The 25,677-nt window shown below is 41.6% G+C and overlaps 1 gene segment (V, D, J or C); it reads right to left on the bottom strand.

Annotated features, from left to right (window-relative positions):
• Positions 1 to 25,355, bottom strand: part of LOC118365996 (Ig kappa-b4 chain C region-like) — a 35,293-nt gene extending 9,938 nt beyond the window's left edge. Inside the window, 3 exon segments of the C gene segment in view lie at positions 23,863 to 23,922; positions 24,085 to 24,134; positions 24,371 to 25,355. Coding sequence covers positions 23,863 to 23,922; positions 24,085 to 24,134; positions 24,371 to 24,405 — 145 coding nt within the window.
• Positions 25,356 to 25,677: the final 322 nt, after the last annotated feature.

The following is a 25,677-nucleotide window of genomic DNA, read 5'->3' as shown; positions in this document are numbered from 1 at the left end:
GAAGCCAGTGTAGAGGCTAGCATTGTTTGGTTCTAGTTAAGATTCTAGCAGCCGTGTTTAGCACTAACTGAAGTTTGTTTAGTGCTTTATACGGGTAGCCAGAAAGTAGAGCATTGCAGTATTATAATCTAAAAGTGACAACGCATGGATTAACTTTTTTGCATCATTTTTGGACAGAAAGTTCTTGATTTTTGCAATGTTACGTAGATGGAAAAAACTTGTCCTTGAAATAGTCTTGATATGTTCGTCAAAGAGAGATCAGCGTCCAGAGTAACGCCGAGGTCCTTCAGAGTTTTATTTGAGACGACTGTACAACCATCAAGAATAATTGTCAGATCCAACAGAAGATATCTTTGTTTCTTGGTACCTAGAACTAGCATCTCTGTTTTGTCAGAGTTTAAAAGTAAAAATATTTGCCGCCATCCTCTTAAATTAGAAACACAGGCTTCCAGGGAGGGCAATTTTGGGGCTTTGCTTTGTTTCATCGAAATGTACAGCTGTGTATGGTCCGCATAGCAGTGAAAGTTAGCATTATGATTCCGAATGACATCACCAAGAGGTAAAATATAAAATATATAGTGACCTGCACTTTGAATAGCTAGAATTTCATCAACATGATTCAAACACATACAATAAAGCCCCTAAACACTACCCAGACATCCTCCCTCGCACCACTGTGGTAGTTCCAGAGAGCAGCAGGTGAAGCAGGAGACTCGAGACGTCAGAGCTCTGGAGATCTCCCCTTTAGATCAATCACACAGTCCACACTAAGACTGCAGTTACTAATCTTGACCCCTGGAGGGAGACAGAAATAAGATACTGTCTGATCTAATACACAGTAGTAACAACATGCTTCAATTGTAGATGTCTAAAATCAATATATCACTCCCAATTCAGCAGTTCTATCAGAAACCATGTCAGTGATTAAATAGTTATCATGTTTCTACATCACATCACACAACATGTACTGATAAAATGTGACTGTCCAGTTAGATTACTTGTTGGTTATTACTGCATTGTCGGAACTAGAAGCACAAGCATTTCGCGACACTCGCATTAACATCTACTAACCATGTGTATGTGACAAATCAAATTAGATTTGATTTGATTCATGTTTGCTTTTGGCCGTATACAGCTCATTGAGTGCGGTCTTAGTGCCAGCATTCTGGATGATAGCGGGGTGAACAGGCAGTGGCTCGAGTGGTTGTTGTCCTTGATGATCTTTATGGCCTTCCTGTAACATCGGGTGGTGTAGGTGTCCTGGACGGCAGGTAGTTTGCCCCCGGTGATGCGTTGTGCAGACCTCACTAGCCTCTGGAGAGCCTTACGGTTGCCGTACCAGGCGGTGATACAGCCCGCCAGGATGCTCTCGATTGTGCATCTGTAGAAGTTTGTGAGTGCTTTTGGTGACAAGCCAAATTTCTTCAGCCTCCTGAGGTTGAAGAGGCGCTGCTGCTCCTTCTTCACGATGCTGTCTGTGTGAGTGGACCAATTCAGTTTGTCTGTGATGTGTATGCCGAGGAACTTAAAACTTACTACCCTCTCCACTACTGTTCCATCGATGTGGATAGGGGGGTGTTCCCTCTGCTGTTTCCTGAAGTCCACAATCATCTCCTTAGTTTTGTTGACGTTGAGTGTGAGGTTATTTTCCTGACACCACACTCCGAGGGCCCTCACTTCCTCCCTGTAGGCCGTCTTGTCGTTGTTGGTAATCAAGCCTACCACTGTTGTGTCGTCCGCAAACTTGATGATTGAGTTGGAGGCGTGCGTGGCCACACAGTCGTGGGTGAACAGGGAGTACAGGAGAGGGCTCAGAACGCACCCTTGTGGGGCCCCAATGTTGAGGATCAGCGGGGTGGAGATGTTGTTGCCTACCCTCACCACCTGGGGGCGGCCCGTCAGGAAGTCCAGTACCCAGTTGCACAGGGCGGGGTCGAGACCCAGGGTCTCGAGCTTGATGACGAGCTTGGAGGGTACTATGGTGTTGAATGCCGAGCTGTAGTCTATGAACAGCATTCTCACATAGGTATTCCTCTTGTCCAGATGGGTTAGGGCAGTGTGCAGTGTGGTTGAGATTGCATCGTCTGTGGACCTATTTGGGCGGTAAGCAAATTGGAATGGCTCTAGGGTGTCAGGTAGGGTGGAGGTGATATGGTCCTTGACTAGTCTCTCAAAGCACTTCATGATGACGGAAGTGAGTGCTACGGGGCGGTAGTCGTTTAGCTCAGTTACCGTAGCTTTCTTGGGAACAGGAACAATGGTGGCCCTCTTGAAGCATGTGGGAACAGCAGACTGGTATAGGGATTGATTGAATATGTCCGTAAACACACCGGCCAGCTGGTCTGCGCATGCTCTGAGGGCGCGGCTGGGGATGCCGTCTGGGCCTGCAGCCTTGCGAGGGTTAACACGTTTAAATGTCTTACTCACCTCGGCTGCAGTGAAGGAGAGTCCGCATGTTTTCGTTGCAGGCCGTGTCAGTGGCACTGTATTGTCCTCAAAGCGGGCAAAAAAAGTAATTTAGTCTGCCTGGGAGCAAGACATCCTTGTCCGGAAAACGCTCATCCAGAGGTGGTGCTCCTCGTGGCCGGTGACTTTAATGCAGGGATACTTAAATCCATTGTACCTCATTTTACCTCATTTCTACCAGCATGTTAAATGTGCAACCAAAGGGAAAAAACACTCTGGACCACCTTTACTCCAAACACAGAGACGCGTACAAAGCTCTCCCCTGCCCTCCATTTGGCTTACAAGCAAAAACTTAAGGAGGAAGCACCAGTGAACTGTTTTGCTAGCACAGACTGGAATATGTTCCAGGATTCTTCCGATGACATTGAGGAGTACACCACATCAGTCACTGGAGTCAGATGTAAGGGAGTTGGTTGATCGCCACAGTAGTGGCCCTCTAGGATTATTGCTGGGCTGGTGTTAACCCTTCCAGCTTGCTCGTGGGGGAGTGTCAATTGTCTCCAGAAATATACCTTCTGCGCCTTGTAGTCCATTGTATCACGCTCAAACTTTTTCCACTTGTTTGTCTTTGTCTCCTCCGCAAGTTCATCACAAATGTTTTCCACATTGGTCAGAATGTTCTCTATTTTGTCCTTATCAGTGATCTTGGTTTTAAGATCAACATTTAACTGTGTTACTTGATCTCTGGTTGCTCCCAATTGTTCTGTCACTTATTGTATGGTAAGCGCCATTAAATCAAAAGAGAGTATTTATTAAGAATCTCGCACCATCGGTCACAAAAAGAGGGATTGTTCAAACTAAGAGCAGGTGCTTTCTGTATCTGTAATCCTCGTGGAATGATTTTATTCCTTAGATAATCACTTAAGGTGACTGCATGATAATATTGTTTTGTCTCACGGATCCGTAGATTCTTGAGAGATTTGATAACTAAGTCTGCATTGCAGTCTGTTGTTGGGCCAGTTTCATCAAAAAGTGAGTCCTTCATTATGATCCGGGAATGATTATCATCTGAGAACTCAAATGACCTACTTGGCCTGCCATTTGAGAGTCTGCTATTTCAGCCATAACGTCAAAAGACAGCTAGACTTGTGGAAAGAGAGTCTCAAAAAGGAGTGCTGTATGATGGAGAGTTCATGTTCAAAAGCTGAAGAACATACGCACATCCAGCTACTTTCCGCAGGTGCTGGATTGGTGGCAAACTCATGAAAACAGAAAGGAAAATGCTGCACACTGCTGCTCATGCTCCCAGCTGATATTTATTTACAACAAAGTTTCGATCCTTAGGTATCCATATCCCAGGTGGAGGTGGAAGGTCCTATATAGGGGCAGTACTCAGTGACATCACTTCCTGAAAAAGGTAAAAATGTATAACATAGTTTCACAATATTATCATTCAATGTATCAAAATATATGATCATACACAGAGAATGTGTTCAATATTTACAGTAATACACGTAAAATATTCAATTAGAATATTAGAAATTATAAAAACAGTTTCAAGTCAAACTCCTCGTTAAGGCCAAGATGACGCAGTGTGTTGAGCCTGTGGATCCAGATAGATTCCCTTTGAAGAATAATGAGTTGGCTGGACATGCCGAGAGATGAGTTTCAGATTGGTCTGGGGTGTAGCATCTTGTGTCTATAAAATGAGCTGCTCGTTATGCGTAGATGTTGGGAAAATTATGATTAAATGACTGAACAATCATTTTAAGTGGAACTGTAACGAAGTAAAACTTATACTCTGTTTTATTATATCTGATTAACAATATGAGTTCATAAGAAGGGATTGTGAGACATGGACAAGGAGTAATTAAAGTTAATGAACACCATTCCAACTATGAAGAAACAAATGGGTTATGGACTGTGTAAACACATAAGGTCGTTAACCTACAGAACGGGCCTTTGGGTTTTTTAGATAAGACAGTGAGTGCATTCTTAGGTTCTCTGTTAACCTGTTACTCCTACCCCCTACTTTTTCGAACATTCTGTTAAAAATCACGCAACATTTCAGCGCCCTGCTACTCATGCCAGGAATATAGTATATGCATATGATTAGTATGTGTGGATAGAAAACACTCAGACGTTTATTTTTATTTATTTTTTTATTTTTATTTCACCTTTATTTAACCAGGTAGGCTAGTTGAGAACAGGTTCTCATTTGCAACTGCGACCTGGCCAAGATAAAGCATAGCAGTGTGAACAGACAACACAGAGTTACACATGGAGTAAACAATTAACAAGTCAATAACACAGTAGAGAAAAAAAGGGGAGTCTATATACAATGTGTGCAAAAGGCATGAGGAGGTAGGCGAATAATTACAATATTGCAGATTAACACTGGAGTGATAAATGATCAGATGATCATGTACAGGTAGAGATATTGGTGTGCAAAAGAGCAGAAAAGTAAATAAATAAAAACTGTGGGGATGAGGTAGGTGAAAATGGGTGGGCTATTTACCAATAGATTATGTACAGCTGCAGCGATCGGTTAGCTGCTCAGATAGCTGATGTTTGAAGTTGGTGAGGGAGATAAAAGTCTCCAACTTCAGCGATTTTTGCAATTCGTTCCAGTCACAGGCAGCAGAGTACTGGAACGAAAGGCGGCCGAATGAGGTGTTGGCTTTAGGGATGATCAATGAGATACACCTGCTGGAGCGCGTGCTACGGATGGGTGTTGCCATCGTGACCAGTGAGCTGAGATAAGGCGGAGCTTTGCCTAGCATGGCCTTGTAGATGACCTGGATCCAGTGGGTCTGGCGACAAATATGTAGCGAGGGCCAGCCGACTAGAGCATACAAGTCGCAGTGGTGGGTAGTATAAGGTGTTTTAGTGACAAAACGGATGGCACTGTGATAAACTGCATCCAGTTTGCTGAGAAGAGTGTTGGAAGCAGTTTTGTAGATGACATCGCCGAAGTCGAGGATCGGTAGGATAGTCAGTTTTACTAGGGTAAGCTTGGCAGCGTGAGTGAAGGAGGCTTTGTTGCGGAATAGAAAGCCGACTCTTGATTTGATTTTCGATTGGAGATGTTTGATATGGGTCTGGAAGGAGAGTTTGCAGTCTAGCCAGACACCTAGGTACTTATAGGTGTCCACATATTCAAGGTCGGAACCATCCAGTGTGGTGATGTTAGTCGGGCATGCGGGTGCAGGCAGCGATCGGTTGAAAAGCATGCATTTGGTTTTACTAGCGTTTAAGAGCAGTTGGAGGCCAACTTTTTGGAGTTGGAGCTACAGGATGCAAACTTCTGCCTGAAGAAGCTGGCCTTAGCTTTCCTGACTGACTGTGTGTATTGGTTCCTGACTTCCCTGAACAGTTGCATATCGCGGGGACTGTTCGATGCTATTGCAGTCCGCCACAGGATGTTTTTGTGCTGGTCGAGGGCAGTCAGGTCTGGAGTGAACCAAGGGCTGTATCTGTTCTTAGTTCTGCATTTTTTGAACGGAGCATGCTTATCTAAAATGGTGAGGAAGTTACTCTTAAAGAATGACCAGGCATCCTCAACTGACGGGATGAGGTCAATGTCCTTCCAGGATACCCGGGCCAGGTCGATTAGAAAGGCCTGCTCACAGAAGTGTTTTAGGGAGCGTTTGACAGTGATGAGGGGTGGTCGTTTGACTGCGGCACCGTAGCGGATACAGGCAATGAGGCAGTGGTCGCTGAGCTCCTGGTTGAAGACAGCGGAGGTGTATTTGGAGGGTCAGTTGGTCAGGATGACGTCTATGAGGGTGCCCTTGCTTACAGAGTTAGGGTTGTACCTGGCGGGTTCCTTGATGATTTGTGTGAGATTGAGGGCAGCTAGCTTAGATTGTAGGACTGCCGGGGTGTTAAGCATATCCCAGTTTAGGTCACCTAACAGAACAAACTCTGAAGCTAGATGGGGGGCAATTCACAAATGGGGTCCAGGGCACAGCTGGGAGCTGAGCGGGGTCGGTAGCAGGCGGCAACAGTGAGAGACTTATTTCTGGAGAGAGTAATTTTCAGAATTAGTAGTTCGAACTGTTTGGGTATGGACCTGGAAAGTATGACATTACTTTGCAGGCTATCTCTGCAGTAGACTGCGACTCCTCCCCCTTTGGCAGTTCTATCTTGACGGAAGATGTTATAGTTGGGTATGGAAATCTCTGAATTTTTGGTGTCCTTCCTGAGCCAGGATTCAGACACGGCAAGGACATCAGGGTTAGCAGAGTGTGCTAAAGCAGTGAGTAAAACAAACTTAGGGAGGAGGCTTCTGATGTTGACATGCATGAAACCAAGGCTTTTTCGATCACAGAAGTCAACAAATGAGGGTGCCTGGGGACATGCAGGGCCTGGGTTTACCTCCACATCACCCGCGGAACAGAGAAGGAGTAGTATGAGTGTGCGGCTAAGGGCTATCAAAACTGGTCGCCTAGAGCGTTGGGGACAGAGAATAAGAGGAGCGGGTTTGTGGGCATGGTAGAATATATTCAGGGCATAATGCGCAGACAGGGGTATGGTGGGGTGCGGATACGGCGGAGGTAAGCCCAGGCACTGGGTGATGATGAGAGAGGTTTTATCTCTGGACATGCTGGTTGTAATGGGTGAGGTCACCGCATATGTGGGAGGTGGGACAAAGGAGGTATCAGGGGTATGAGGAATGGGACTAGGGGCTCCATTGTGAACTAAAACAGTGATAACTAACCTGAGCAACAGTATACAAGGCATATTGACATTTGAGAGAGACATACAGCGAGGCATACCGTTAACACAGGTGTTGAATTGGGAAAGCTAGCTAAAACAGTGGGCGAGACAACAGCTAATCAGCTAGCATAACAACAGCAGGTGAGATGGCATTGACTAGGCAACTCGGCCGACAGATAAAACAAACAAGCAGAATGGAGTACCGTGATTAATGGACAGTCCAGCGTGCATCAGCTATGTAGCCAAGTGATCAGAGTCCAGGGGGCAGCGGTGGATGGGGCAGGGGGGCTGGGCTGGCGAGTGTTATCCAGGTTAAAAAAAACTAACAATGACTAAATAGCTTGTAGCTAGCTAGCTGGTTAGCTTCTGGAGGTTCTTGAGTGTGTTCTAAAAATAAAGATAATAGCGATTCCGTATCACATTGGGTGAGGCAGGTTTCCGGAAGGTACAAACAATTATTTTTTTTAAATCGGGAAGAGATAGAGTACATATGGGCCACTGCGTTTTTGGGACGCGGCGATGCAGACGGTTAGCAGGCCTGTGCTAACAAGCTAACAGATTAGTAGCAGGCCGGGGTAAACAAGGTAGTAGTTAGCGGACCTGGGCTAAACAAGCTAGCAGTTAGCATGCCGAATTAGCAAGCAAGGAGATAGCGAGGGCTAGAGAGTTAGCCTTTGGAGGACGTCGCGATGGGGTGAGTCTGTTTATTCCTCTTCATGCAGTGATATCGATAGACCGGTCGTAGGTCAAGGTATTGTAGCCCAGGAGTATGCTAGGAGCTCTGGCCGGGCTAGCTTCAAGCTACGTGGGTGGAAACGCTAGCCAGGAGTAATCAACCAGGGTTGCTGTTTAGCTCGATAGCTAGTTGTGAAGATCCAGCTGAAGAATGTTCCGTTTGTGGTGGGAATCCGGGGGTAAAAAATTAAATAGGTCCATTATGCTCTGGTTAGCGTTGCGTTGTTCGAACTGGCGAGAGCTTTCCGAGCTGAAGGTTAGTTGATGACCGGTTAGCTGAAGACCGCTAGCATAGCTGGTAGTTAGCTGGCTAGCTTCAGTTGAGGGGGTCCGGTTCCGAAGTAAATATAACTACTTTAGGAAAAGTACCTACATTGGCGGGTTGCAGAAGACTATTTGGAAGCTTAGGTTTAGCAAAATGTTTTTAAAGATATGCGAAGAAAAAATATCTAAAACGAAAAAGAGACGATATTTACAGAGAGACGATATGACAGGACAACTTACTGCTACGCCATCTTTGTATAAAACTGGTTAAATCACGGCTGTGACTATAACAGAACGTGCGTTTCATCGAAAAGTGCAGGAAAATCTGATCACTGAAAATGGAAAAAAATATCCATGCGCCACTTCAACCGATTGATAAAGGTGAACCAGATGAAATGGGGCCGAGGTTGCAATACCTACCGCTTCCACACGATGTCAACAGTCTTGTCATTTGCCTAGGCTTTGTGTCTTGGTCAAACGAAGAAGAGACAGCCCATTTCTTCAGGTCTCGGACCGGATATTTTGGTTGAGATTTACCCGGACATTATTTCCAGACGTACAGCTATTGAATATACATCGCCTCGTGATCAATTTGATCGCTTATTAACGTTTACTAATACCTAAAGTTGCATTACAAAAGTATTTCGAAGTGTTTTGTGAAAGTTTATCGTCAACTTTTTTAATTTTAAAAAATGACGTTATGTTCTAAAACGCTATTTTTTTCGTTGATCACACACTCTTCATAGATCGATATCTAGGCTATATATGGACAGATTTAATCGAAAAAAAGACCCAATAGTGATGTTTATGGGACATCTAGGAGTGCCAACAAAGAAGATGATCAAAGGTAATGAATGTTTTATATTTTATTTGTGTGGTTTGTGTAGCGCCGACTATGCTAATTATTTTATTTACGTCCCCTGCGGGTCTTTTGGGGTGTTACATGCTATCAGATAATAGCTTCTCATGCTTTCGCCGAAAAGCATTTTAAAAATCTGACTTGTTGCCTGGATTCACAACGAGTGTAGCTTTAATTCAATACCCTGCATGTGTATTTTAATGAACGTTTGAGTTTTAACGAGTGCTATTAGCATTTAGCGTAGCGCATTTGCATTTCCAGATGTCTAGATGGGACGCCTGCGTGTCAGGTAGAAGCAAGAGGTTAATTAGAACTGTCAGCTCAGTGTTGATCGATAATGTTTAGGGGTCAAAAGTTACCTGGGAGTGTGTTAGTAAGTTAGAATGAACTTTTCACCTCACTTTGTCCCGGTCGAGAGGAGGGGATTCTGTTAACTCTTGGGGATAGTGAGACGCTAGCGTCTCAAGTGGCCAATAGCCTCGGGAAATGCAGAGCGCCAAATTCAAATAAAACGCTATAAAACTCAAACTTTCATTAAATCACAGATGCAGGATATTCAATTAAAGCTACACTCGTTGTGAATCCAGCCAACATGTCAGATTTTAAAAATGCTTTTTGGCGAAAGCATGAGAAGCTATTATCTGATAGCATGCACCCACCTGAACCAGTTGTAAACAAAAGAACTAGCGTAGCAGGCGCTACACAAAACGCTGAAATAAAATATAAAACATGCATTACCTTTGACGAGCTTCTTTGTTGGCACTACAATATGTCCCATAAACATCACAATTGGTCCTTTATTTCCATTAATTCCGTCCATGTATACCCAAAATGTCCATTTATAAAGCAGGTTTGATCCGGAAAAAAACAGCTTGCCAAAACACAACGTCACTACAAAACATTTCAAAAGTTGCCTACAAACTTTGCCAAAATATTTCAAACTACTTTTGTAATACAACTTTAGGTATTTTTAAACGTTAATAATCGATCAAATTGTAGACGGGGCAAACTGTATTCAATAGAGCAAGTAAACAAAACATGCACCATTTTCCCTCTTGCGTAACTATCAACAGTGTAACGTTGTTCCAGGATGTGCCTCTTCTTCGTTACACCAATGATTAACTTCAACCCAATTCCAAAGACTGGTGACATCCTGTGGAAGTCGTAGGAAATGTAAAATGGTCGCTATCAAATATCCCTTGGCAAAGACAACTGAGGGAACCGTCAGAGGAAAAAAATAAAATAAATTCTGAACAGTTTTTCCTCTGGGTTTTGCCTGCTACATAAGTTATGTTATAGTCACAGACATGATTGAGTGTTTTCTATCCACACCTACTAATCATATGCATATAAAATATTCCTGGCATGAGTACCAGAAAGTTGAATTTGTGCACGCTATTTATCCAAAAGTGGAAATGCTGCCCCCTATCCTTAAAAGGTTAAAGCAATGAAATGACGTCATGATTTCTATATAAACTGTTGCTCGTGGTGAAATGGGAGTGCGCTCCGAGAATAAATTCTGTTACCTATTATTAAAAGGACTGGTCTCCGTTTTCAATTAATGAAAGCACATTGGCATAATTAAATTACAGTAACAGTAGATGTTAAAGGAATTGAACATTTCCTATGTGTTCATTAACCAAATCAATTTAAATCACTCTGTCTGTTTCTAATAATTTGTAAGATCCTTATTTGCATAAAATAGACTGAGACCAGTATACCAAAATGAGCCAATTGCGTTTAGTCTCGAGAGCGCTGGTCATAATACCATGTACATTGGTTTATATACCTCACATTTCGTCAAAGCGTTTTAGATGTCCCTCCTCTTCTCCGACAAAGACAAAGCAGAAAAAAAGTCAATTCCAACCCACTAACGCACATACATTACACACTATATCTGGATTATCTCCTGAAGTCTCACCACAGTTTATTACCACTTAGCTGGCAGTTCCAGTCCCCCCCCCCAGATATGGAAAACCTGGAGGGGCTCTCGCTGTCTTATAATATGTCCACAGTTATAGCCGGGTCGGTTCAAACATAGGTTAAGGATCCTCTTTGTTTTCGTTAAGCACACACATGCATTCCTCTCTTCCCCCCTCCAACCTAGTTGGAGCTGTGTTTATTATTTTTAATTACTCCTTGTTCATGCTACATAACCTCCAATTCTAATGGTTAAGTTTCTGGGTAGAATTATTTAATCATTTATCTTAAACCTTGATAAAATATCTTAACAGTAGATAATCCTTTCTACTGCAGTTTTTTTCTGAAAGATATAACGTTAGCCACAGAGAACTACAAATATGTTCCTACTGCTCTCAATAACATTGCTGCCCTGAATTTAACAGGAGCTATTGACAAAGGCCAGTGGTAAAATGTTGTGATGGACTACTGATAGGTGAGAATTGTCTGTTAATTGAATGATTAGAATATTCCGTCCTGAAACATATAATTGTATGGAATTGATTAGAATTTATAAAATCATAATCAATAAATGTGTAGTCCTAGTCAGAATTAGGGTAAAACAATATGTCTTTATGGTATTTTAAACACAGACTGTCTGAGCTCGGTGCCGACCTGACTAGAGATTTGGGAGAGAACGGGAGTATGTCTCAAGGACTAGGTCACTATCTCTGTCGGCTGGATAGTGAGAAAGACAGTGTGTGTAGCAGGACATGTGTGTGCGTCTGTTTGTGTGTGTGTGTGTGTGTGTGTGTGTGTGTGTGTGTGTGTGTGTGTGTGTGTGTGTGTGTGTGTGTGTGTGTGTGTGTGTGTGTGTGTGTGTGTGTGTGTGTGTGTGTGTGTGCGCGTATGGCTGTGTATGTGTGTGTGTGTGTGTGTGTCTGCGTGTGCGTATGGCTGTGTGTGTGTGGACGTGAGAAGTCAGTATAAAATGAATTGATTTGTATTCTTGACTTCAGAACGTTCCTGTGAATAAACATTTAACTGTGGTAGACTGGGCCTCTGTCTGTTTTCATTCGACCAGGATCTTACAAATTCTGGTTTGCAGACTGAGAGTAATATAATTCAATTGGGTGATGTACCTGGAGAACATAATTCTCTTATCAACTACTTCCTGGAGGACATTCGTGCCATGCTGACTCTCTCTGACTCTGAAAATGAATCAGACGATGAGGAAATCCCTGATTTAGGTAAAAACATTTTCATTGAAGACATTGTAGATTAATTTACATGTATGAAGTGTGTGTAACGTTAGTGATGTTTTCTCAGAGTGTCATTTCGCATTGCTAGTTATTACATTATTACGTGTACGAACTGTGTGTAATGATATCTCAGAATGCCATTTTGCATCTATTGTATAATAATGCTTAAATATTTGTATCTGGAACTTCAGCATCAGTAGAACATGCCTGACTCTCCTCCACCAGTCATACTAGGAGAATGGTGTAATGCCTCCCATCAAAAAGAGAGCTGGCCCAAGCAAGCACAGACTACACCTGAAGCATGAGGACTTGCAGCGAGTGGTGAACTTCATCAACAACTACACAGAGGATAATGCAATAGTGTTACCAGGACGCCACCCAGGACACAAACTCTTTAGTGGAAAACTGCTGCCATCCCATGTGACAAAAGCAGCAGTGTGGCGTCTCTACAAGGAATCGATGGCAACACTTGGTATGTAAAATCTAAACACGTGTTGATTATTTAATTAACCTCCAACATGATTGGTACTACTTTTATTGATCTCACATCACACAGCTGGTTGGACTGAAGGATGGTACGGTGCTGGTGGAAAGCTATGGTTGGCAGCAACACCCTACTCAGTATTTCAGGTCATTGCCACAGATCAAGCAGTACAATCACTTCAGGTGAATATAATTTTCATTGCATGATATTATTTTTATCTAAACTTAGTGGAATGGGGTTTGTCATTATGGGGTATTTAATCAACTTTAGAATAAGACTGTAACCTAACAAAAGGTCAAAGGGACTGAATACTTTCCGAAGGCATTGTATTTACCACTATTTCATAAAATAAAAATCACCACCCTATTAACTCGTCTGCAGTAAAATCTAGTACTCCCAGGTACTTCTCTTCAGCTACCACCTACACATTAAAACCCACTACCCGGGACTCACTGCCACTAATTGTGAAAGGAGACGAAACTGGCTTCATTAAGGGCCGTAAAGTCATGCAACAATGTCAGGCGGCTTCTTAATGTAATTCAAGCCTACCAACAAAGTGCTACGGATGGTCTTGTGCTCTCCCTAGATGCTGAGAAAGCATTTGATCGTGTGGAGTGGTCTTACCTATTATTTGCTCTAAGTCAATTCAGTCTACGGGACAACTTTATAAAATGGGTGAAAGTTTTATATGATGATCCTCAGGCTGCTGTCCTTACTAATGGACTAAGGTCAAATAGCTTCTCTATACACAGAGGTACCAGACAGGGCTGTCCTTTGTCCCCTCTGATATTCATCTCTAGTCCCGAGACTTCAATTACATCTCTTATTAATATTATTGAATTATTCAGCGAATTCTCAGGCTACAAGATTAACCTAACTAAATCAGAGGCTTTGCCACTTGGTAGCCTACACTCTGTACCTAATACGTCTCCCCCTTCCCTTTTAAATGGTCTCCCTCAGGTTTCATGTATCTGGGTATATTTGTAATTCCTAAATTCCAGAAAATGTACAAAGCCAATTTTGTTCCCTTGTTTGATGCAATAAAACAGGATCTGGAGCGCTGGAACTCTCTCCCGATTTCTTGGTTGGGTAGAATATCCCTCTTGAAAATGAACATTTTACCTAGACTACTTTACCCAATCCAAATGATCCAAGTATTACTCTCCAATAAGGTAATAAAGGATGTAAATGGATGGCTGTTCCTTTATATGGAGTAAACGCAAGCCAAGACTTAAGATGGCAATATTGCAGCTGCCAAGTTCTATGGGCGGCTTGGACCTGCCCAATATCAGGTTCTACCAATGGTGTGCCCACCTTTGTTATTTTTCTGACTGGATCATAAATGACGACTCCTCTATTTGGTTAGACATTGCGAATTCTCTTTCAAAATACCCCTATATATACAGGATCTTTTATTTTTCAGAAGTTTCAAGTCTGTAGAAGATCACTGCAATAATCCCGTTACACTTAACACACTCAAAGTATGGAGGTCAGTTCAACACTTCCTGGGAAGGTCCAAACTAACCTCTGCTCTTACCCCAATTCTTAACAACCCAGATTTCAGTCCAGGATTGCTGGATGCTGGCTTTAACTTTTGGCTTAATAAGGGCATACGCAGACTAAATGACTTATTTGCTGATAAGATTTTATTGTCATTTGAGCAGATGGTCGGGAAATATCGACTCACAAAGCAGGACTTTTTCCGCTTCCTACAAGTAAGACATTATATTCTGAAGAGCACCACCTTAATTGGTAACCCTGATGTGTCTGTCATCGAAAGAATGCTTTATGATACTTAAGGTCCTTTTCTGCTGTCAACACACAGAGGGTGAAACAAGTGTGGGAGAAAGAATTGTCTGTTTCTATTGAGGAAGAGATGTGGGAGGACATTTGGAGATATGCAAAAACAATATCTATATGTAATCGTACTAGAGCAATCCAATTAAGAATAATACACAGATTGCATATATCCCCAAATCGCAGACATGATTTAAGCCCCACTTCCTCTTCCCCTCAGTGTCTTAAATGCAAAACTGATACAGGCACCCAAACACATTGTTTATGGTCATGTACCAAAAGATACTGGTCTGGTGTTCTGCAAGAAATTGAAAAGATCCTAGGGGTTGATCTAGAATTGGACCCAGTTTCTTTACTGTTAGGTCTCCCTAGTAGGCATGTTACTTCTGTGGGTAAAAGGAGGCTTTACAACATCCTTACCTTCGCAGCGAGGAAAAACATCCTTTTACAGGGGATTAGTGATAAGGTTCCTTCTATTAAAGATTGGCATAAGATACTATTTGAATGGGTGCCTCTGGAATATCTGACATGTACATTGCATTCTAAAACAGACCAGTTCTACAAAGTATGGGAACCTTATCTAAATGACCTAGAACCTGAGGTATCAGCTATTATGCTGCAAGGATTCTCTTAGAATGGCGGGGATCTATGTATTTCAGAACTACACTGTACGTTCCATGTGTGGAACCTAACCTCTTGGTTTAAACTGAGCTTTTTTGGTTAATTTCTGTTTAAAATGTATGTATTGAGAGACGCAATGATGGGGATGGGGTGAGAGAAGCACCGAGCGGGAAGAGGAAAATGGTGTACGTATGTGTGTATATGCATGTATATATGTATACGTAGGTATGTGTAAGTGAGTGCTGTTTTTTTTGTTGCTTTGTCTCCGTTGTTGTATCTCTTAATATGGGTGAAAATTGTGAAATTCCAATAAAAAATACTGTTACAAAAAAAAAACACTCCCCCATTCCACTACTTTGACCCTATCTGCTCCTGCACGATGCCAACGACCTGGGAGGACGGGACACCGCCCCTAAACACACCCTGTAACTCTTCTGAAGTCAAATCTCGTTTACTTAAATACTTCTCTGCAGCTGCCACCACAACAGCCTTTCTCTGTAGTTTATATTCCATTTCTGTGGTACAGTTGATAACCATTGCTATGATCGCTAAGAAGACAACCTTACTGAAGCATAACTCACTCGCTGGCCTATCCCTCTGTGCTGGCACAAATCTACTACTCACTGGGATCCTCTCAGTATCACTCACCCTTCACCCATCCTCCTCCTCTTTCTTCGCTGCCGCAGCATGTGAGAGACACCCTCTGCGCTACTCTGACCACTTCAACCTGCCTCTCTCACACCGGACACCGCTGATCTCCAGCAATAGGAGAACCCCTACTGTTTACACAACTTTATCCAGCCAAACTACACAATCCTCTGTCCCATGCCCTCCTGCACACTTCCCACATCTTGGAATTTCCCTCCTACACACTGCTACAACATGACCATGAACGTTGCACCTGAAACAGAGCAGTGGATTCTGCACAAAAGCTCTAACAGGATAACTAATACATCATAACATGACTTTGTCAGGCTCAAAACTCAAAAGGACTGACAATGACTCCTCTGTTTCACCGCTGGGTGGAAAAGGAGTTGCGGGTAGCTGAATCAGTGTGTAGTAGAGCTGAACAACAAGAGTCAAACTAGAGCTACTGTATGTCTAGAAGACCTTAAATCATAACTGATCACCTAATATTTCTCCTGACCATTAACTACATGTTGACTCTGTTGAGTAACTCAAGGAAAACCATCAACCAAACTGAATTAGAGATATACAATGATCAAAACCCTAAAGATGTATTATTCATTTGTGTTTTGAATAGTTAGAATTTAATCAAGATGATTAAAACATATACAATAAAGCCCCTAAACATTACCAATATATCCTCCCTCACACCACTGTGGTAGTTCCAGAGAGCAGCAGGTGAAGCAGGAGACTGGAGATGTCAGAGCTCTGGAGATCTCCCTTTAGATCAGTCAGTCAGCAGCATCAGTCCACACACAGACTGCAGTTATTAACCCTGACCACTGGAGAGACACAGAAATATACTATCTGTTATAATAACACAGTAATAACAATATGCTCCATTTGTAGATGTCTATAATTAATATATCAGTCCCCATTCAGCACTTATATCAGAAACCAGTAACAAAGTTATCATGTGTCTACATCACACAACAGGTATTAATAAAATTGGACTGTCTAGGAAGGCAATTTACATATAAGATACTTTGCATTGGCAGCACATGCTTCAGTGCTGGGAGTGTTTATAGCCCTGTGAGAGTTTAACACTTCATGACTGATAGCTGTCCTTCATGACAACAGAACTTCAACAATGGCTTTGATTATGAGATTCTTGTGGATATTGATGTTCTTAATTCAGGGTAAGACTATTGAATATCATGATCTGCAAATTATTTTTCTTATCAAAATATTAAATGTAAATTGCCTCTGTCTCAAAAAAGATTGAGATTCATGAACATGTAGACAAAACAAACACAGTTTAATGAACAATTCTTAAATGTCTCTGTTTCAGAATCCAGAGGACAGGTCACTGTGACACAGACTCCTACAGTGAAAACTGTTCTCCCAGGACAGAAAGTCTCTATGATCTGTAAAGCCAGCAGTAATGTGTATAGTAATTGTCACAATGGTCAGTCATCGGGCCATCAGTGTCTATCCTGGTACCAACAGAAACCAGGAGAAAAACCCAAACTAATGATGCTTCCAGGGAACACACTCCATTCTGGGACTCCATCTAGATTCAGTGGTAGTGGATCTGGGAGTGACTTCACTCTGACCATCAGTGGAGTCCAGGCTGAAGATGCAGGAGATTACTACTGTCAGAGTTACCACAGTGGTAATGTGTTCACACAGTGATACAGAGTCGTACAAAAACCTCCCTCAGTCAGACTGTACAGTGATTGTCCTTCTACAGCTGGGACCTACTGCAGGTGATGAGGGGAAGAAACAGTGACATGGAACACTGATCAGTAGAGGAGGTCATTTTTGAATATGTTTAGAAAGTATCATTCAGATCACATGTTCCTCATCATCATCATCATCATTATCTTTGTTATCAAGGTTGAGACTAGTTATATTTGTCATGGCCTGAAAGTTCACTTATAAAAGTTAGACGTTTTGAAAAGCATTTATTTGACATTTTTATTTAATTGGACTATTTTCCCAGATTAGTCTCATTGAGATTAAACATATATTTTACAAGAGATACCTGGTCAAAACAGCAGCACACAAAGTTGTACACAGATTTACAACATAAAACACAACGCACTACAGTTTAAAAACAGAAATGCACACATTGAGAAGGCAATAATTATTTATAGAGGTGTAGTGCATCTGGGGGTCAAAAACATTGACAGCCCCCCACACTTCATTGTCCACCATAGTTTTTACCCAAGCTAGAGTAGTCAGTCTACAGTCTACCCTAGCTACAGTAATCAGTCTACAGTCGACCCTAGCTACAGTAATCAGTATACAGTCGACCCTAGCTACAGTAGTCAGTCTACAGTCTACCCTAGCTACAGTAATCAGTCTACAGTCGACCCTAGCTACAGTAATCAGTCTACAGTCTACCCTAGCTACAGTAATCAGTCTACAGTCTACCCTAGCTACAGTAGTCAGTCTACAGTCTACCCTAGCTACAGTAGTCAGTCAACAGTCGACCCTAGCTACAGTAGTCAGTCTACAGTCTACCCTAGCTACAGTAGTCAGTCTACAGTCGACCCTAGCTACTCATTCAAAGAGAGGACCTCCTAGAAAGTTTTTTTTAACACAGCTATGTAAGGGCTTTAGGTACAGTCAACAAGATAGAGTCATGTGAGTGTAGATGATATTTGTAATTTGTCTGGTTGACAATGGAGGTACACAGGCCAAATGGGAGCTATTACCAGTCCAAATGCGAGTAAGAAGCAAAACAATAAGGCTAAGCAATAATGCATGAGGCCATGTGTTATGACATTTTTATCATTGCTGTGATATCGTCATAGCCTTGAGGCGAAGAACATGATCTGTGTCCAAAACATATGGCCTCGAGTATATTATTGCCTTTATACAAAGGCTTACCAGCATAAAAAAAATATATATATATATTTTATTTCCCAAACCATGCATTTCTCAACAAAACGTGATGCTACATTCACTAACACTGTTTGTCAAGTGACGTTTTAATCACATTTTCAATGTACCACATCAAAATAAATAAAAAATAATAAACCCCGATGCACAACCAATGTCCAAAAATGGCAATTTTGCTTAAACCATTGGCGCACATTGGAGCTAAAACAATGACGACATGCATACATAAAGTTCCAAAGTACTCCCATTTGTGGTAACTCACTACTCGTAGATATTGCCTCAGCAAAGTATAGTAGTTCTGTGCAGGTGTCCTCAATCGACAAGTGGATCTTGTGAGGACAAGATCCACAGCAAACACAGCTACCAAAACTCCGTAGCAGCAACAGACATCCCTGTGAAACCCAAACTCGTCAATCGTCCACAAGCAGTTCTCTCCAGGTCTCACACGATGATAGGCTAACCTCGAGGATGTCAAATGTCTCCACAATGCAAAGGCAACTTCAGTCTCCAATAAGTCTTCATTTTAATTAGACCTTTATTTAACTAGGCAAGTCAGTCAAGAACAAATTCTTATTTTCAATGATGACATAGGAACAGTGGGTGAACCGCCTTGTTCAGGGGCAGAACGACAGAGGTTTACCTTGTCAGCTCTGGGATTCAATCTTGCAACCTTTCGGTTACTAGTCCAACGCTCTAACCACTAGGCTACCTGCCGCCCCATTAACAAAATAATAATACTCTTTTATAAAAATAAAAAAAATCATGATTTCCCTTCAAAACTCTGGAGGTGTGTTTTTGTTCTCTCTTTATCTCCTTTAGTCGTTTTTCTTCACCAACGCCGATCACGTTTCTCCTCTACATCTTCCACTACCTTTTTCCCAGGCCTCCTGTTAACCAGGTCCACTATCCCATTGGCCACAACTTAACAAGCTACCTCATTGGCCAATACTTAACAAGATAAGTGAGAAACACATTTAAAAGTTAACCAACCTATTCACTTGTACATTAATAAAGAAACATTGCTTTTAAAAAAATGCATTAACACCATTACAAATCAAATAAACTCTATACACTATACTTCTTTTTACATGGGTATTACAGATGTTTATCCCCTTTTCTGACAGCCATTCCAGAATGCACTTCACTGCCCAGTTGGTCGGTCTTGATGTAGCTAGCTTCCTAATTCACTATTCTATGTCGTCTATAGCAGCGCTAATGTTACTGATTTCTGCATGACTAACATTAATGCTAGCCCCAGGTTGCTGGTCCACTTGCTCTTCTTCTTGTTTCATTTATTTCATATCCTGCTCCTCCTCTTCTTTTTGGCATCATTCTTCAAACATTAGTGGATGAAACACTACATTTAAAATCATCCATGACAAGATACAGGTGCTAAGACTAGTAGTTGTAAAAGTAATAGTGGTGGCGCGCTGATCCATTTGAGTAGAGAGCAGAGAAAGGAATCCGAAAATGTACTTAACTTTGTTTCAACAAGTCAAAATAAGTTTATATTACCCCTCAGATACCCTAAAATGTAAGAGGAGAAAGTGGAGAAAAAAGGGGCCTCGCCCATCTTTTTGTTCTGTTTCTATGGAGGCAACCCAGTTGTTCGTTATACAACAAACAAAAATATGAACGCAACATGTAAAGTGTTTCATGAGCTGAAATGAAAGATCCCAGAATTGTTCCATACGCACAAAAAGCTTATATTTCAACAACAACAAAAAATGACACAAATGTGTTTACATCCCTGTTAGTGAGCATTTCTGATTTTGCCAAGATTATCCATCCACCTGACAGGTGTGGCATATCAAGAAGCTAATTAAACAGCATGATCATTATACAGTTGCACCTTGTGCTGGGGACAATACAAGGCCACTCTAAAATGTGTCAAGATCTGTTTCTGTAAAAGAAAAAGCCCACTTTAAATCTTAGCTTCATATCAAGCTCATTCATATGTTTTCAAACGTTAAATCATTCTCAATCTGAATTACTAAAGGTATTTGTATGCAGGGATTATAGAACCATCTAATGAGTGAAGATGTAATCAATCTGAGACAATCTTACGAGAACATGAAAACTCTATGTATTTGGTTTTGCCCGCGTTAAGTATGAGTTTTGAATCAGTAAGGGCTTTCTGCACAGATGCAAAATCCCACTGTCACAGCTAGGTCAGCAGTCAGGGCTGTTACATAATAGTACATAATAGTATCATCCGCATATAGATGAATTATTTTTCTTTTTACAAATTGACCAATAACATTTACAGTGGGGGAAAAAGTATTTAGTCAGCCACCAATTGTGCAAATTCTCCCACTTAAAAATATGAGAGGCCTGTAATGTTCATCATAGGTACACTTCAACTATGACAGACAAAATGAAAAAAAAAATCCAGAAAATCACATTGTAGGATTTTTAATGAATTTATTTGCAAATGATGGTGGAAAATAAGTATTTTTTAAGTGGGAGAACTTGCACAATTGGTGGCTGACTAAATACTTTTTTGCCCCACTGTAAATTATTGTATGTTTTTAAACACAATTCCTGTCCATATGCAAAGCAATATCTACAGAAGTTAAACAAAAGGTGTTATGACCTCAACATTACTTCATAGTTACAATCACTTCAGCCCCCCAAAACAAGTCCTCATATGGACCTCAACCAAATGTCTGATTTAAATGGATGTGATCTTCTAACATTATATGAACTATTTTGATGAGCAGGTTACTGACTATTACATCTGTTAATGAGAAATCATGCTTGGCTCAAACATCAGACACATGTACTCTACAGATGGGAGGAGCTATGGGACGGACAGGCTCATCATAATGGCTGAAATGGAATGCATGTTGTGTTGATTTGATTCCATTCCAGCCATTACAATTATGCCATGTTCCTATTGCTCCTCCCACCAGCCTCCTCTGCACTACATACACAATCTACATGAAGTATAATACCCATTTTATCTGTAATTAATTCCATGGTGCCATATCATTTATGTCCCTCTCCCTGATTTCACCATAGAGGTTAAAACCAATCCACTCCCTCACATCTGACCTAGTACATGGTATTTCAGGTGGTGAAACTGTTCAACTGCTAGACTGGTAGCTGTGGGAGTGAAACTGAGATTTACATAGACAGGGCTGGGTGGTTCTGCTTGTCCCAGAATAGAGCAGTACTGTCACCAGATGTTCACTCTGTTCCCAGGGGGTTGGAGGTAGAGAAGACTCTATCTTGAAGATGTGATACTTTTAATATTAAGTGGACAAATGTATTGCATTTAAGCAAAATACATGAATGATCATATTGGTGAGAGCCAGACATATCGATCAAATGTTCAAATGCATTAGGGTCAGGGTTAGAGGGTCAGGGTTAGAGGGTCAGGGTTAGAGGGTCAGGGTTAGAGGGTCAGGGTTAGAGGGTCAGGGTTAGAGGGTCAGGGTTCTAGGTTTGAATCGGTTGATCCACTTCCATCTCTGACAAGTGGAAGCTAAAGAGGGGGGGTGCACTAAACAATGAGGTTTAGATCTGATAGTTTCAAAGAAACTGTGAATCTGGCTTGATTAATATGTTGCTGTATCATTCAACAACATTTAAGATTAAAGTCTATTTGGGTTTATTTAAAGAGACAATGAAAATATTTGTTCCAAAGGGAAATCTTTATTTTCATGTATTCATCAAAGCAAACATTCCTACAGCATCTAATTGTAATAAAACAGAACACATCAAATCTAACAATGATACAACCTCAGTCTACAGAGAGGATTGACACATGAACTCAAGCAAAGCCCTCTGTTAGTCTACATGTCAGAGATCAATAAGACAGAGAACATCTGATCTCAGAACAGAGTCAAAGCAGAGGAACCAGCAGCCTCTCTCCACAGGGGTGTGTGTCTGAGGGGTCCTATCCAGAACAGTCAGCCCTCCTCAGGGTCTTAGTGACCGGATTCTGGGATTTCTGCTGGGCTTCACAAGTCACCTCTCCTGCCTTGGTCCACTCCTGGGCAGTGAGAGTCAGGGTGCTGCTCCAGCTGTACAGGCCATCCTTCTCCAGGACCCTAGAACTGGTCTCCTGGTTCTTGTTGGTCCCGTCCACTTTCCAGCTCATGGTCCAGTCTGAGGGAAGCCCTTGTTGGCCAGACATGTCAGGGTGGCTGTTGTTGTACTGGACAGCTCCTCACTAGAGGGGGCAGGACGGTGAGGGTGGGGGCACTGTTACCTGGAACAAACAGAACACATCAACTGCAACTACTATGTCTAAAAGATTTATAAAAGCAATAGACATACAAATACATTGATTTGGAAATGCCTTTTAAATATAATGTAGTTAGATTGGTAAAGGTTTGAAGAAAACACTAAACATAATATGATAGATATACAATGCAGATTTATGAACAATATGAGTCAAGTGTAAGTGGTTATCTTTAGCGTTACTATTATGTCAGATATTTTAGGATTGTTCTGATCAGAATACTCAGACCATCTACAGTATATTAAGATAATCCAGAGGTTGTATACAGACATAAGACTCTTTTACAATGCAACAATAACCGGAATAACCAACACTTTAAGAGTTATAAAGTCTGCTCTCAAACAAATCAGACATACAAAAAAACCTACTATTTAACATTTTGATTGAATAAAATATTATTTGAAAGAAGGCTCAGTGTAAAGCAATAGAAAAATGCAATATATTTAAAATAAAGATTTATAAAATCGTAATATATTTAAGCAAGTTAAAAAAAAATGTAATCAGAAAGAAATATGAAGAGAGCTTGTTACTTACTTCCAACATCAAGTCTGGTTCCGCTACCAAAAGTGTACCACAGTGATACAATCCCTATTACTGCTGGTACAAAAACCTTCTGACTATTGGGGAAGCTGAATTTCTTTAGACTGTAGTTCAAATATCTAACTCTAATATGGTATGAATAATTGCCAAATATTGTTTTATCTTCTACATTTTAAAGGAAGTGTTTATTGTTTATTTTTTTCAACCTACTGTTTATTTTATAGTTTCGACTCGGTGCCGTGTGTTTATTCATACAACTAGTCTAAGATGTAGGCTAATCTCTAACATCTTTCAAAAATGCAAGTCAAATTTGATTAGATGTAATAACATTTATATTCTATTTGACCATAGTCTGTGAAGGCCTTGTACTGCTGGCCTTGTGTATTTTTTGTATTTAAATCCTCAATATTGAGGTTAAATGTATAGAGAAATTGAAACACAACATAAAAACGTGAATAAAACAGTTAATTTGGTGTTTACTTACTTCCAACATCAAGTCTGGTGCCACTACCAAAAGTCCACCACAGTGATACAATCACTATTACTGCTGGTACAAAAACCTCTCTGTGTTGTGTTACTGCAGCTGTTACAGTGAAGATCACTCATACAGAATCATAATCAACACAGATACACTTTAACATCTTCCAGGTAGAACAAACACTTCATAATTACATTTCTAGGGGTAGAAATATGAATTGTATCTTACATCCAGATAATAGTATTTGTTCCTTCCTCTGTGTATCAGGTTCTCCTAGTCTGGAGGAACAGTCCAGCATTAGATCAGTGTTGCTAGTATTCCTCCATATTGTCCATATGAAAGACAACAGCAGCAGCAGTAGTGATAGTGATCCATGTTGTATATTCCTTTATTAAACATGTTGATCTCAGATTTAACAGTGGAGGTAAAGTCACAGAGGACAGACAACACTACCAGAGGAATCCTACCAGCTTTAGTTTAGAGAAGTGTTCACTAACTGATTAGAGGAACTTACATGAGAGACCAAGCATGAGTGAACAGACAGTTCATTATATCTTATGTGGCAGGGTCTACAGACAATCACAATCACGGATTACAAAAAGAAAACCAGCCGTGTTGCGAATATCGACGCCTTGCTCCCAGACAAATTAAACAATCTCTTTCCTCACTTTGAGGACAATACAGTGCAACTGACACGGCCCGCTACCAAAGCCTGTGGGCTCTCCTTCTCCGTGGCCAATGTGAGTAAAACATTTACACGTGTTAACCCTCGCAAGGCTGCCGGCTCATCCCTAGCCGTCTCCTCAGAGCATGCGCAGACCAACTGGCTGGTGTGTTTACAGACATATTCAATCAATCCCTATCCCAGTCTGTTGTCCCCACATGCTTCAAGATGGCCACCATTTTTCCTTTTCCCAAGAAAGCTAACTGAACTAAATGACTATCGCCCCGTCGTCATGAAGTGCTTTGAGAGACTAGTCAAGGATCATATCACATCCACCCTACCTGACACCCTAGACCCTCTCCAATTTGCTTACCGCCCCAATAGGTCCACAGACGATGCCATCACACTGCATACTGCCCTATCCCATTTGGACAAGAGGAATACCTATGCAAGAATGCTGTTCATTGACTACACCTCAGCATTCAACTCTATAGTACACTCCAAACTCATCATTAAGCTAGAGACTCCGGGTCTCGACCCCGCCCTGTGCAACTGGGTCCTGGAATTTCTGACGGGCCGCCCCCCAGGTGGTGAAGGTAGGAAACAACATATCCACTCCGCAGATCCTCAACACTTGGACCCCACAAGGGTGCGTTCTCAGCCCTCTCCTGTACTCCCTGTTCACCCATGACTGCTTATGCATGCATGCCTCCAACTCAATCATCAAGTTTGCAGACGACACTAGAGTGATAGGCTTGGTTACCAACAACGACGGGACAGCCTACAGGGAGGAGGTGAGGGGCCTCGGAGTGTGGTGTCAGGAAAATAACCTCACACTCAACGTCAACAAAACAAAGGAGATGATCGTGGACTTCAGGAAACAGCAGAGTGAGCACCTCCCCCCATCCACATCGACAGGACAGTAGTGGAGAAGGTGAAACATTTTAAGTTCCTCTGTGTACACATCACGGACAAACTAAAATGGTCCACCCACACAGACAGCGTGGTGAAGAAGGCGCAACAGCGCCTCTTCAACCTCAAGAGGCTGAAGAAATATGGCTTGTCACCAAAAACAGTCACAAACTTTTACAGATGCACAATCAAGAGCATCCTTTCGAGCTGTATCACCGCCTGGTACAGCAACTATGGAGGGTAGT

The sequence above is a fragment of the Oncorhynchus keta genome, chromosome 33, assembly GCF_023373465.1.
Source record: "Oncorhynchus keta strain PuntledgeMale-10-30-2019 chromosome 33, Oket_V2, whole genome shotgun sequence".
Lineage (NCBI taxonomy): Eukaryota > Metazoa > Chordata > Actinopteri > Salmoniformes > Salmonidae > Oncorhynchus > Oncorhynchus keta.
Note: the sequence above shows the minus strand (reverse complement) of the source record. Positions and strands in the feature narration are given on the sequence as shown.